This window comes from Dermacentor variabilis, chromosome 4 (genome assembly GCF_050947875.1).
Source record: "Dermacentor variabilis isolate Ectoservices chromosome 4, ASM5094787v1, whole genome shotgun sequence".
Classification (NCBI taxonomy): domain Eukaryota; kingdom Metazoa; phylum Arthropoda; class Arachnida; order Ixodida; family Ixodidae; genus Dermacentor; species Dermacentor variabilis.
In genome coordinates this window covers 116,989,585-117,002,979 of record NC_134571.1, presented here as the reverse complement: position 1 = coordinate 117,002,979, position 13,395 = coordinate 116,989,585, and the positions used below count along the sequence as shown (strand labels likewise).

At 50.7% G+C, this 13,395-nt stretch overlaps 2 protein-coding genes across 2 annotated transcripts; one reads left to right on the top strand and one right to left on the bottom strand.

Annotated features, from left to right (window-relative positions):
- Window positions 1-4,741: 4,741 nt before the first annotated feature.
- Window positions 4,742-7,071, bottom strand: LOC142578306 (uncharacterized). Its single transcript, XM_075687705.1, has 3 exons — window positions 6,897-7,071; window positions 6,644-6,806; window positions 4,742-5,159 (listed from the first exon to the last, which is right to left on the bottom strand). Exons 1-3 carry the CDS (start codon window positions 7,069-7,071, stop codon window positions 4,742-4,744), a joined length of 756 nt encoding a protein of 251 aa, XP_075543820.1.
- Window positions 7,072-11,953: 4,882 nt separating this feature from the next.
- Window positions 11,954-13,049, top strand: LOC142578305 (uncharacterized). Its single transcript, XM_075687704.1, has 3 exons — window positions 11,954-12,045; window positions 12,163-12,355; window positions 12,501-13,049. Exons 1-3 carry the CDS (start codon window positions 11,954-11,956, stop codon window positions 13,047-13,049), a joined length of 834 nt encoding a protein of 277 aa, XP_075543819.1.
- The last annotated feature ends 346 nt before the right edge of the window (window positions 13,050-13,395 follow it).

Here is a 13,395-nt window from a genome sequence, read left to right as displayed (position 1 = left end):
AGGCGCCGGAGGTGGATGGCATGCTTTCGATGTCCTTCGACGGGGACGCTCCGGCCGGTGGCTCGCTCCTAACGACGACGGCTGCGGAGCTGGAAGTGGACGGCACGCTTTCGATGTCCTTTGACTGGGACGGGCCGGCCGGCGCGACGTCGCTCTTTCCGCTGTCACTGCTGGAAGAGCTTCTACTGCTGCTGTCGTCGCTGCTACTACTGCTGCTATCGTCGCTGCTGCTGGTGCTCGTCGGCAGCTTGCAACCGACTCCCATAAGCATGGCGTAGCCGTACAGACTAGGGTCGAGTCCAGCAGCAGCGGAGGTAGACGCACGGCCTGACGACGCCATCCTCGAGGCACAAGTGGAGTTGGCGGAGTGTAGCGTAGGCAGCGCGACTTCAGTGGATCTGCGATGGTCGAGTAGCTGCCGTTTGCTGTGCAGCGACTTGTCTTATGGAGTGCTCGTGAAGTGTGCTACTGCAAAGGCATGGGCATTGCTTTTTTTACTGTGATGACGACCTTGAAAGTATTTGGCACGTGCCCACTCACGGGTTTGATTTGCATTGGAGCCCATGGCTGTATAGCTCAACCCACTACGGTTGGTCGGTCACGCTTAGTTGGCTCTTCAGCATAGGGGTGTCCTCGTTCTACGATTTACTCCTCTCCCTCGAACCGCAGGAGGCCGAAAACTTTAGTCAAAGTTTTCCTTTGTTCTGACCCTACCTTCTCCCCCCCTGTTCTACCCCTCTCCCCCGCCTTTCTCAGTTTGGAGAAGCTATGACCGCCTCGACACCACACTTCAAGGTCAATGTGCTGCTGTTTTGAAGGCTGAGTCATGGTGGTTCAGAGGGTGTATATTCTCGGAAAGAGCATGCATGGCAGAGAACAAAGGAGACGCGAGAAACGCGTCTGACCTTTACACACCGTGTCCAATGTGCAAAATACCATCTCGAGATCCCCGGGCGAGATGGCATACCACAGCGTTTGACAGCGGCAAATCACCTTGGTCTCTCGCAAAAGCAGCCCCTGCCTTTTTACGAATGTGGAAGCCAAGTGGCAAGCTAGATAGACTGGAAGAGAGGAGGGTGAGGGGAGGGAGAAAATGGGTAGAACCGACGCAGTGAATTAACGAGGCCTCCCCACCCTTCGCTTGCTTCTCCCATGCAATAGAGGGGACGGGAATAAATCAAATAAATGGTAAAGAAAAAATAAAATAAATAAAAAGGGGTGAACAGTAAAGGCGCCAATACACTTCGACGTGACCCGGCGCGCGCGCGCGCGGTGGTTGCGCTACGTCACGCCGCGTCGGCTACACCGCGCCAGGCATATGTCCGTCCCCCTACAGTACAACGCCGCGCAGCTGCCGCAGCTGGAGTAGCGCATGCGCAGAACAACGCGCCCCTCCGTGCCGCCTGTCGGGGAACATACAAACAAATCTTTTCGCGCGATCGCCACTGCGGACCGGACTGTTGCTCGGTGATGGCACGGACGCAGACACATTTCCTAAGACGAAACATTATTCTCGCTTTGTTGGTGCGTCGTCTGCGTCGCAAGAGGAACAGGTCTCTCTACATATGGGATATATTTGACAAGCGTCCAGAGTGTGGAGAGTACCACCACCTAGTACAGGAGCTGCGGAACTGTGATCCTGAATCCCATTTCAAGTACTTCAGGTAAATGACAACGTTGCTCCTTTCGGAATTGTGTAGCTCCAGCTCGGTTAAGTATGTTATGCGTAACTTTCATGCATTTGTCGCACGCAGGATGACAAAGGCATCGTTTGACAAGCTGCTGAGCCTTGTTTACTACAAGCTTGTTCATCCTCCAACTCACAGGAGACCCATCTCACCGGCAGAAAGGCTCGCTGTGACATTGAGGTAAAATATATGTTGATCATTTTCCCTAGAATTTAGCCAATGCGGCCTCGTGCATCCATGTGTACTGTAGCTTTAGAAAATTTTTCGTAACATGTCGCAACAATTCATTCCCCAAAATATGCTTTTTTTTGTTCGTGTTCCCAACTTTTCGTAATTTCAGAAATACGGAACCCACGTATTCCCCTCCCTGAATTTCCCCATGCACGAGATTAAAGAAAATACTGGCTCGTGTTAAGTTTTCTTTTTTTTTTAGTGATCGCTTATATTTCCGAAAATTTTCGCCGCGTATAATAATAGTGCTTGCTAGGTTATGCTTATACTGAGTCACCGACGAGCCATTCTTGCTACTATTCGTGGCCCTATGGTGTCTGTAAAACGCGATGCAGGCATTAACGAATAGAATTATGCTGGTAACAATTTGGTTCAGTCTAAACATAGATGTCGAAATATTGGAACCATAATTTTACGGACTGCTCTTTCAACATCTTTGCAGATTTTTGGCCACAGGAGGTTCCATGGAGGACATTGCATTGAGCTACCGAATGCATGCATCTACTGTAGCTAGCGTACTGAAGGAGACATTACCAGCGATCTGGGACTGCTTGAGGCCCCTGGTACTCGCACGCCCAAGCACACAGAGGTGGCGCGACATAGCAGAGGAATACTATGACAAATGGGATTTTCCAAACACAATAGGGAGTATTGACGGCAAGCATTTTGCAATCAAATGTCCTAACAAGAGCGGCTCAGACTTCTACAATTACAAGGGTTTCTATTCACTAATTATGCTGGCTATAGCAGACGCCAACTATAGATTTATAATGGTGGACATCGGAGCCCAAGGCCGATATTCAGACGCCTCTTTTTTTAAGAGGAGTCCCCTCCAGGCAGTATTTGAAGAGGGTACTCTGGGGCTGCCTTCAAATATTTCGAAGTGGCCACCTTGTTTGGTTGGCGATGCAGCCTTCCCTTTGCGGACTTACCTGATGCGGCCCTACCCTGGGAGGAAGCTGGATGATAGAAAAAAGGTCTTCAATTACCGCTTGTCGAGGGCACGCAGGTGCATTGAAAATGCTTTCGGCATTCTAGTCTCCCGTTGGCGGGTGTTTCTTGGAACGGTGGAAGGCGCACCAGAGCTCCTCAACAACATGATTCAGGCTGCCGTGTGTTTGCACAATTTTCTTATGGCAGACGCTGCCTACTGCCCTGATGAGTACAGCGACACGCTGTGCGGCGAGACGGTATCTGACGGAGAATGGCGCCGCACTGTCACTGAAATTGGCACAAAGACAGTGCCGTCAAACAACCGCCCCACTTCAGCTGCCATGGCAATGAGGGACGAATTAGCAGACTATTTTATGTCTCCAGAAGGCTCACTGCCGTGGCAGCTGAAGGTTGTCAGGCGATGCTAAAATATCCTGTAAATATGCATGCATAGTTTGTACATGTTCTCTTTATTCCTAGCAGAACACTGTTCGAGTGCTGTGTTTTGTAAGACTGTATTATATGCAATATTTTTTCCCCGCATTTCTCTTATGTTTAGCACTGCCTTACAAGCTGATTTTTTGTAGCTTATTGAATGCTGTTTGTTTATGTATTTTAACTACGTGCACATTTCGCTGGTTTTATACGCATGCAATCCACTGCTTCTTATGTTACCAAGAATTGTATTTTTCATTCTTTTTCCGAGTAATGTTATTTTTTCTTCATTCAGTTGTATTTGTAACACTCTTCTTCAAGCGCGTTATTACTGCAAGCATTTTTGGCTCTTGTGTGTTTTTTCTGTGGTGCTCCCCTTATTAAAGTACCTTGAAATAAACAAATAAAGCGTTTACTTTTTTCGTCTTTCAACTAATCCAATCCCCCTCCCCTACGTTGGGCTGCGAGTATCGTCCCCTGATGTCCGCCTCTTCCCACCTGCAAGCTGCGAGAATGTTTCCATGAAGCCACTGCTCAGTACTGGCTGCCCTGCCAGTACTGAGAAAACTGTCTGCCATGTGCCGGTTCGCTTGAAATCCAAACACCACAATTGGGACCCCCACGGCGATCGCACATAAAAGCATGCATCGGTCGTAGCCGGCCAAGTGCCGCCGTTTTCACGGCCATTCTCAGAAGGCGCATACCAAACATCAGACCGGCAGGGCGGTGTCGCGTCGCCCAATTTCCGTGACCGAAAAAGTCGACGGGATATTTGGGAAGCGCCCCTACCTTTCCATTTCACGCTCGTCTACTCTTTTGCTCCGAGCGAGCGTGCAGATCTAGTGCCTTTTCTACGGCGAAGCCATTAATCCGTTTTCTTTGCACGCGTGGCTGTTTCCCGCGTCCCCTCTTCGCGGAACCCACATGCGTGCTTCGTTTCCGGTTATTGGCCGATACAGCAGGTGCGAACTCGTCCTGCGCGTTGCTGTAGTCGCCTAAACTGGGCCACAGCAAAGTCAAGTCCCTAATCTAAACCTGACTCCTTCTTACGTAGGATTTGCCAGCAATTTAGTGCAAATTAATTAGCAACAAGCTGTTATTTTGTTATATATAAACCGGAAGCACGCTGTAGCCAATTTTTGAACCACGTGTCTTTCTATACCAAGTGTACATTGCAGTGGTCTGTGAGCACATTGTTTAAAAACATTTACTGCATGCATAGATAACGCAGAGAGCATCACGTAGAAAAAATGATATTTAATGATAAGGTTCAAATGGAGTGCACAAAAAACCAAGAGCAGTTACAGTTACGTACGTAATAACATGATATATTTGTGTGCAACACAAAGGTAAAAATGCAGCAAGTGTAAACAAAAATGCAGATATTCAGATATTCACACACACACACACGGTACTACTTACAGAGAAAAAATATCACAGAATTATCACAAAGTTTAATTAATGCTGATGGTTTGCACATTGTCTTCGTCCTCCATTTGTGCAATTAGTGCCATTATCTGCGCTTTGCATTTCAGTGCCACCTTACGGGGCATCTTGTCCAGGCTGAGGCCGATAGATACTCCAAATGCCTCATTTTCTGACATCTTGCTGTCAAGTCTAGACAACAGCTGCTCTTCAAAGTGGTCATTTTTTTTCTCTTTCTTGTGCTTCGCTGTAGCCTCGTGTTTACCGGCTACCGACGGTCGTTCTGCCAATGGTGGCGGCGTTGCTGGCATTTGCAGCTCCTGTGGGGATTCCTCGAAACTGTCAACGCCTGAGGGTGATGGCGGCGTACTAGCTATAGATGCCAAGATGGTCTCGGCGGCCTCGCCATCATCACCACAAGTGGCTGGCTCCAGGCTGCATGCCGTTCTGCAGAGAAAAAATTACCGACGATTACGTTACTTCCTAATGCGAAATTTGAGCGCAGCAACTAAGCTGTTTCACCTTTTGCATAGATTGAGGCAAAGAAATCGAGCAACACATGTATGCGCTATCACATAATTTTTTTTTATTTTTCACACGTATTCCTTTAACAAAGACTCCACTAACAGTTCTTGACAGTCATGAAGGAAGCTTTGTGGTCGGAGAAATAGACTGATATATGTTCGACTTGGTACACCAATGCTTGATTCTCAAAGACGAGATCTATACAAGTGCCTCGCGAGGTTGTCACAGCCGTGGGGGAAGCAGAGGCTAAGCGCCGCCGCCGAGAAGACCCTGCCGTTCGCGCCGCCGAAGCGGAGGCTCATCGCCGCAGTCGAGAGCAACCAGCAGTAAGCGAGGCTGAAGCAGAAGCTCATCGCCGCCGCCGAGAAGACCCTGCAGTTCGCGCCGCCGAAGCGGAGGCTCATCGCCGCCGTCGAGAGCAACCAGCAGTAAGCGGAAGCGGAGGGGGGCGGCGTGTACACCCAGCGGCAAACGATGGGGGCACAAGCGCGCGCAGCAAGCGGACAACACGATAAAGGGAGGAGGGAAGAGATAGCAGCGACTGACTGATGCCGCTGACGGCGATAGTGAGTCAACCCCAGCTATCCGCCACACAAGAACAGGGGGGGGGGGACCCTTTCCTCCTCTTTCTGCATGGCGGCGACGGTGTTCTATGCAGTCACGTTATCTTGACTCTCTAGCGGCGTCAGCGGCATCCAGCGGTATCAGTCGGTCGCTGCTAGCGCTGGGGGGATGAAAGGGGGGCGGAGCTGGTTACGAGGCCGACGACGACGCCGACGACGACGCGAAACCCAGGAACGGACGCCAAAGAGCTGCGCTCTAAAAGCCTACATTGTTGCAAAGGGAAGCAGGTGCACGACTGTCAACTAAAGACATGCTTCTGTCCCCTTTACATTTGGATTTATAGCTCGCACAGAATGCCGAAGGATTTTTTGGGCCAATAGTATCATATGTAAATTATACTACCGCTCTACTCGCTTTTAAAACAAAGCGGGTTTAAGAAGTCGCGTGCAAGTCATAGACGCCGTCCACACGCGGATAACTCCATTGAGACCGGAAATCTAGTCGAAGTACACAGTGTTCATTTGATATTTCGTGCAAGGATTAAAGGGACAGTTGTATAGTACCCTGAACAGTCTGTGGAGGAAGAAATAAATGGCCGCAGGAGGAGGCAAGCACAACAAACTTCTATATCTTAAGTGAACACACACACAAAATGTTAATGATGAGCACTCGGAAAACGCAAAACGAATCACGATCGCGTAAAGGGCCCAGCAAACTCCGTCTGCTTCACTGCATGACATAATTGTCGTGAGCAACAAAGCAAGTCATCAAAACATAGTCATCTAAGTGAACGCAATACTAAGCAGGTATGAATGTGATCACTTCGAAATTGCATAACTTACTTCCTCGGGCGGCCGCAATGTTTGTAAAAGGCCATGGACTCCGTGAATTCCCAGGCCCGCCGAGACACGTAGCCGCTGCCACTCCTTTTTGTGGCTTCAATGGCTTTCAACTCACGGGTATATCGGTCCCTGAGCCGCTTCCATAATTTCAGGCACTCTTCGACTGAAACAGGTAAAACAAGACAAACAAATAGGCGCTGAGTGTATAGCATGTCCGGAGACGTATACACACACGTGCGAAGCATTTACGCACCTGTCAAGAGGCCGGAGTACACGCGTATCTGCTCCCACGCGTTGTTTTTCCGCTCTGCATCCCGGTAATCCATCCTTTTCGAGTCGTAGACGCACGGGTGTTGCTGGACGGCGTCCAGAAACCTTTCAATTTCGCAGCCGCACAGGTCGGGCACGCTGCCTTGGGAAGAGGCCATCTCGTTCTGGCTCAGCCCGGCGAGGTAGAGAGTCTCCACCTCGACGAGAGAGGGCGCTAGGCGCTAACTTGCTCGGCGCGGTCGGCGCGAAATGCAGTCGGTTGCATTCGGCGCCGGACGACGTCCGAGCGCGCTGGATGCCGCCGGTCGCGTCGGCGCCGGATGCCGCCGGACTGTAGAGGGTCGTATTTTCGCCAACGTAACGTCGCCATGACGCGCGCGCGCGTTACGTCGGAGTGTATTGGCGCCTTTAAAGTGTACCCCCAGTTGTGGACAACAAGAAGAGGTCAGAAGAACGAGTCTTCCGCGCTGGGGTTAGTCGCCCGCATCGTAAACATCTTCATCGTTGTGTTTAGTTCAACAAAAACTGTTTTTACCAAATGGACCATGAGGAAGTGGTTACTTCAACCACGTTCGTGGAGATGCTGCCTACAGCATTTCGCCGCGGTGTCGATTTAAGCGAAGCTTTCTGTGCTGTTTGATTCAGTTGACGATAAATAGCGGTTATGTTGACGGCGAATGTTTAATTTCTTCAACGTTTAGCTCAATACAAAAGTGGCGAGTTCATGTTACACGTTACCTCGCGTGCGCCACTGCTAAGTGTTTGCGCATCGCACAGAACACACAGGGGGAGGGGTTTGATTCAAGGTTGTTGTGCGCCATACTTTCTAACATTTGAGAGGGTTGAGCATATTCATTGCGCCACATTGCACATCGCGTCGTGGCATAAATATTAAGTTATAATTGAAATATGGGCCTGTACGTGCAAAAACTACAATCGGTGTCGGTGGCACGCCGTAGAGACGGAGTTCGGATTAGTTTTGACAGCTTAGTGTTCTTAAACGTGTTCCTTAACTATATAAGTGCACGAGCGTTCTTATATTTATTTATTTCGCACACGTCGAAAGGCGACATTCACGTTGGGGCGCGCGACCATAACCAATGCCATAGCCACCAAGCTGAATGAATTCTGGGGTTTTACGAGCCAAAAGCACGATTTGATTGTAAGGCACGCTGTACTCTGTGAGGCCGGATTAATTTTGACTACCTGCAGGGGATCGTTGACGTGGCCCCCATTTAACACATGCATTTTTGCATTTCGCCCCCATCGAAATGCGGCCGCGCCGTGGTCCGAAAAGCTACCGAGGCTGGCACATAAGTGTTCGTTGGATGCGTGACCGCTTTCGTAGCCTAACCTAGACCCTACGGTGCGCTTTTTACTGCGGCTCTGCCAGGGAGGGGCCATTTCGCATGGCTGCCATTGGCCGTTTCCGAGCAGACCACGGAGGAAGGAAACTCAGGAGAGTCCCTGACGTCACTCTTTGCGAAGCTAAAGTGAAGCCGGAAGTTGGCGTTGCTCATGGCGTTGCTCAGCCTATCGGGCCAGCCCTCCTCTCTTGTTTACATTTCTCTCGAAACCACGCCGCGCTGCGCGCAACCGTGGTGCTCGGACGCGCGCGCTCCGCAGCAATACTAAACAATCGTTAGCACGTTAGCATGATTCCGCCAAAGAGGGCAATATTTCCCGCGGTATTCCTTCGTCCGTTGCCATTGCCGTGGCGCGGTACATTGCGTACAGCGTTGCATGCTCGTTCATTTCACGAACTTTTGTCACTTGTGTCCCACCTGGCCGCAGCAAAATCCGGGAGAGCACGGTACAGCTAACGCAGCGCAACAGAACACGGAGACCAAGGCGAACATGCCCGCACAGCGCCTTTGCCACGGTACGAAACCTACGGAGCAACACGTGTGAGCGCACAGAACCGAAACAAAGCCGCCATTGTGGCCCGAAAGGCGTGGCCGCCTCGGCAAAGAAATAAAAATTCAGCAAGGAAGAGGAGAACCTACTACGTCATTTCCTCCGCACTTTTCTCCTAGCGCGCAGAGAGGCAGAGAGGGTAGGGCCTCTCCTCAGTTTCCTTCCTCCATGGAGCGGACGCTCTTTCGACGCTAGCGCCAAGGTCCCCTTCAGTTACGGCCCTAACCAATGGGCGACGCAGAAACAAAATGGCGGAGCGCACGATTGTTTACGTTGTCATGGAAACAGGAATAGCAGCCGCGCGGCGGCTTCTCTCTCAAACGTTTTTCTTTTCTTTTTGTTTTTGTTATGCTGGCCCGCTCCGCTCACTTCCACCCTTTCCTCCATGCCGCGCGCGCCGCTTACTTTTATTTTTTGTTTTTACCTGTACGCGGCGCTCTTTTTTTTCGTTATCGCGCGCGAGCTGGCGCGTGGTGCGCCGTGGGCGATGCGTTGGCACGCACGCAGTCTTGACCATACTTATATTATACCAGCATGTGCCGGGACATAAAAAAATTCCACTTCCAACACAACAGATGTATAGTCTCGCTTTATTGACTTCGTTTCCGAAAACAGATTTTTCTTATAACGTGGTGTGATACACGCTCAGAAAATGAGCAAAAGTGAAAGGTGCATGACATATACAAGAGTACTAAACACAAAAGTTCACCAGACGGTGAAATAACAAAAGAAAGCGTTAGAAAACGCGAAGGCCGTTTCATGTACACACACATAAAAAAACAAAGATTTTTATATAACGTCCTCGAGACCGAAATTTAGACGAGCTTCTGATATATGCATGAAGATATTGCACAAAACTGGACGACACGTATCACATAGTCATGACAACCATAAGAAGGGAAAGCTCACTGGTAATGGCAAAAACAATGATACGCAAAGTACCTAAAAATAGAATAAAATGCTATCATTGTTTCATTGAGAGCCATACCAAAAGAAAGAGCTTACTTATAAATCTGCACGAAAGTATATGAAATGCGTGACATGTTCAAAACTGCTGAACAAATTGAAAGAACATGGCAGAAAAAAAATAACATTATACTAAAAACTGAAACACACATTATCACATTATTTTGTACTTGGCCACAACATGAGTAACGGTGGCAAGGGGAACAGAAGGTAGTCGGCTTTTGCAGCAGAACATAGAAAACATTCGCAGAAAGGCTTATTCCTCAATCAAAGACCAGGTAAAATAAGCCAACAACACGACTTTTCTTTCGATCCGTATGCAATGCATAGCAAATAAAATTACTTCACTTAAGGCACTAAAGTCGTACCTACGAGGCTCTCCTTTGTACAATAAACACGAACTGCAATTATCTGCATGTAGGACACTTGCAATGCTCATGCTTTCCAGAAGAAGAAGAAAAAAAAAAGCGTATCATGCCTACACATGAAGGTTGTTTGCGCGGTTTTCCCATTGGCGGTTACTGAGATAGTACAAAAACACTAACAGTAATTTTTCAGCTGTTAGTACGTTTGTAGAACGCGATACACGGAAAAAGCACTGAGGGCGGTATGGAAAGCTGGGCAAGTTACTGAAGTTGCTGAATGAGACTTCGCATGGAAAAACACAAGTCATAGACCAGGTAACGATGAGAAGGAACATCTATTTGTCAGCTTTCTCTACCGGGAAGAGGCAAGTGTAGCACAATCAAGGCGCATCGACGTCCGGAGCCTCATGGAATACACAAATGGACAGGGCTGTGTTCGTGTACATGCGCCTTCTGATGTCCTTGGGTCTGAGCTCTCACCTGTTGTCTTTAGGCACCCGGAGCAAGCTTTCAGGGCTTGTTCTTGAGGTATCGGCAACCTCAGCCACCTGGATCGGCGCGAGTGCGTGCGACGATCTACGAGGCCATGCACGGGAAGCGTATTTTTGCGTTCGCCCAACGCAGAGATGGCGCAAATTACCTCTGCCACCGAAACCGGGGAGTGTTCCCCCACTGGCTCTGCTTCTTCACATCCTACATAAGTTGTCCGCTCCACATATTTGCATGGTGATTATTTTTCACAAATAGCAGTAACATACCGTACCGTAGTTTGAACTGAAATTTATCCAGTTTCCCTGTAACCGATGTCCAATAGTGGCGTTTCGTTTCCTTATCACGTCAGCTTTTTCCGATCCGCTCTCCACCCATATGGTATGGGAACCGTGAGCGAAGAGCGGTCAAGGCTGTGATTCACTCGTTTAGCGACAGCGTCGTTTCTAACTACTCTCCTCTCCAGCATTCCATCTCGCGTCGCTGTCGACTTTCACGATAGCAGAAAGGTAAGCGCCGCCAATCATTTCAATGCTTTTGCGGGAGGATCGCGGATAATTACAGCTGTCAAGCGGCTATTGTGGCGACGCTGAGGGCACATCTGCACACTCGACGAAGTGAAAAGATACAAACGAGTTTCTCGCGTCGCCTTTCCTCTCTGCCGCACTCCTGTCATGTATACACATGCTGTGAACCCGCCTCCGCCCCCCCCCTATGCCTTGACGTTGTGTGCCATACAGAAGCAGCAGTAGAGGGAAAATAGAAGGAAGAGGCAAAGAAAGCTTGTCTTTAAAGAAATGCTGCCGACGCATCCATCATTTGGAGATGTGTGGCGACGTTAATGCGATTAGCCATCTATGTTGAGGTGGGGGTGTGAGTGGTGATATAGTGTGTTATATGTCATGGAGATTATCACGAAGAGCTGTGCATAATCAATGGCAAGTACCCAGAAATACGAATTGGCGTGTCGGCAATTGGCGTGTCGACTTATCTGCCGGCAGGCGGACAACGACGGGGGTCTGTTGCAAATGATCGTGGTGTGCGTCAATGCCGCTACCATCCGCTCTACTGTCCCAGAGGGCAAACCAGTTCGGATATTCGCCATTTAGAACTGCGAGCTGCTCGGCGTCGTGTGGAGCGCAAGGCCTGGCGCACCATGCTTCCGGTACTATGGACGGCCTACGGCCGCGTGGATGCTGTCTGCCGCCGCCACGCCCGACGACGCCAAAGCTGGGAGAGCCTCTGCTCCACCATCAGTCGCAATCCAGATGGTGCTCGAGCTTAACGCCTGCTGAGGTCACTAATGGATGCTCCAAGTGCTCAACGCCAGTCCTTAACCGTGGCTGTCCTCATGGGCATGAGCGAGCGGGCCCTGGTCGAGCGCCTAGCCGACCGGTTTGCTGAGAGGTCCCCAGTCCCATAGATCCTGCCCTCGACAGTCGCCAGAAGGCGCTGCCCCCCTCCCTGCCACCATCCAGAGTGGGTGGCAGCACAGATCTCCGCCCTGTGCAGCGAGCCTCTCCGCATACACGAGCTCGAGTCGGCGCTGGCTCTCACACGACGACGGAGTGCTCTAGGAGCCGATGGCATAACCTGCCAGAAGCTGCGTAACCTTGCAGAGCCGCAACGGGTACGACTCCTGGAGCAGTTCAACTTCTCCTGGAGCACTGGGGTCCTGCCCAAAAGCTGGATGATGGCTGTGATGGTGCCTTTGCTGAAGCGACGGAAGCCTGCGACTTCGCTCTCCTCCTACAGGACAGTCTCCCTTACCTCTGAAGCATGCATGGTGATGGAGAATATGGCCCTATCACGGCTCGAATGGATAGCTGCCCAGCTGAAGTACTTTGCAGAACAGCAATCCGGCTTCAGGCACAAGCACTGTGGTGGCCACCCTGGAGGATGCCAGGGGCAGTGGATACGTTGCCATGCTGCTGCTCCTGTACGTCCAGAGTGCCTTTGACAGGCTGCCGAACGAGGTGATCGAGGCTGCACAGGACTGCTTGGGCGTCACGGGATGTCTTTGGGGCTCCATGACTGCCTTCCTGGTGGGCGGGAGCTTTCGTGTGCGGGTAGGCAAGGTGCTCAGCGATGCCAGAGACATCACCTCCGTTGTCCCGCAGGGATCGATGCTGAGCCCTTTCCTCTTCAACCTGGCTATGGCAGGACACGCAGCAGCACTACCGGCTGACAGCCGCTACCCAATCTGCTGCGCTATCTACGCAGATGACGTGGCGCTGTGGGTACCAGGACCCAGAAGAAGCATCGCTTCCATCCGGGGCTCACTACAGAGGGCATTAGAAGCGGTCATCTCCTTCTCGTTGGCACTGGCCTCTCCGCGTCCCCGGCAAAGACATAGGCACTACTTGTACACTCGCTGGCCTCCCCACGCCACTACGTGAAACAGCTGCGCTTTGCGAACACCACCGCCCCATGGAAGCGGGAGGTCACCTATTCTATTTGGGCCTAACCATTGATCATAGGCTCTCCTGGATTCCTGCTGCCAAGACTGTCACCTCCAAAGTCCGAAGAGTCCAAGGAGCAGTGAGCAAGATGCAGCAGCGTGACCGGGGCTGCACCGCCAAGTGGGTGTTGCGGATGAACCAAGCTGGGGCCTTATCCATCCTGCGATATGCCCTGTCACTGGTTCTACTATCTCCATCCAGGAAGCAACAGCTCGAGAGACTGCACAGGAGTGCAGTAAGGAGCATCCTCGGTCTCCCCAAGCACTCCCGAATTGCTGCCACA

What these genes read in the sequence shown, in the direction of transcription:
- LOC142578306 (XM_075687705.1), bottom strand. Translation starts at nt 7,071, where the DNA reads ATGGCCTCTTCCCAAGGCAGCGTGCCCGACCTGTGCGGCTGCGAAATT. An exon ending in GTACTCCGGCCTCTTGACAG is followed by an intron (nt 6,807 to 6,896) that starts GTGCGTAAATGC and finishes TACCTGTTTCAG; the next exon opens with TCGAAGAGTGCCTGAAATTA. An exon ending in CATTGCGGCCGCCCGAGGAA is followed by an intron (nt 5,160 to 6,643) that starts GTAAGTTATGCA and finishes TTTTCTCTGCAG; the next exon opens with AACGGCATGCAGCCTGGAGC.
- LOC142578305 (XM_075687704.1), top strand. Translation starts at nt 11,954, where the DNA reads ATGGATGCTCCAAGTGCTCAACGCCAGTCCTTAACCGTGGCTGTCCTC. An exon ending in GTCGAGCGCCTAGCCGACCG is followed by an intron (nt 12,046 to 12,162) that starts GTTTGCTGAGAG and finishes CGCCCTGTGCAG; the next exon opens with CGAGCCTCTCCGCATACACG. An exon ending in GCTGGATGATGGCTGTGATG is followed by an intron (nt 12,356 to 12,500) that starts GTGCCTTTGCTG and finishes AGTACTTTGCAG; the next exon opens with AACAGCAATCCGGCTTCAGG.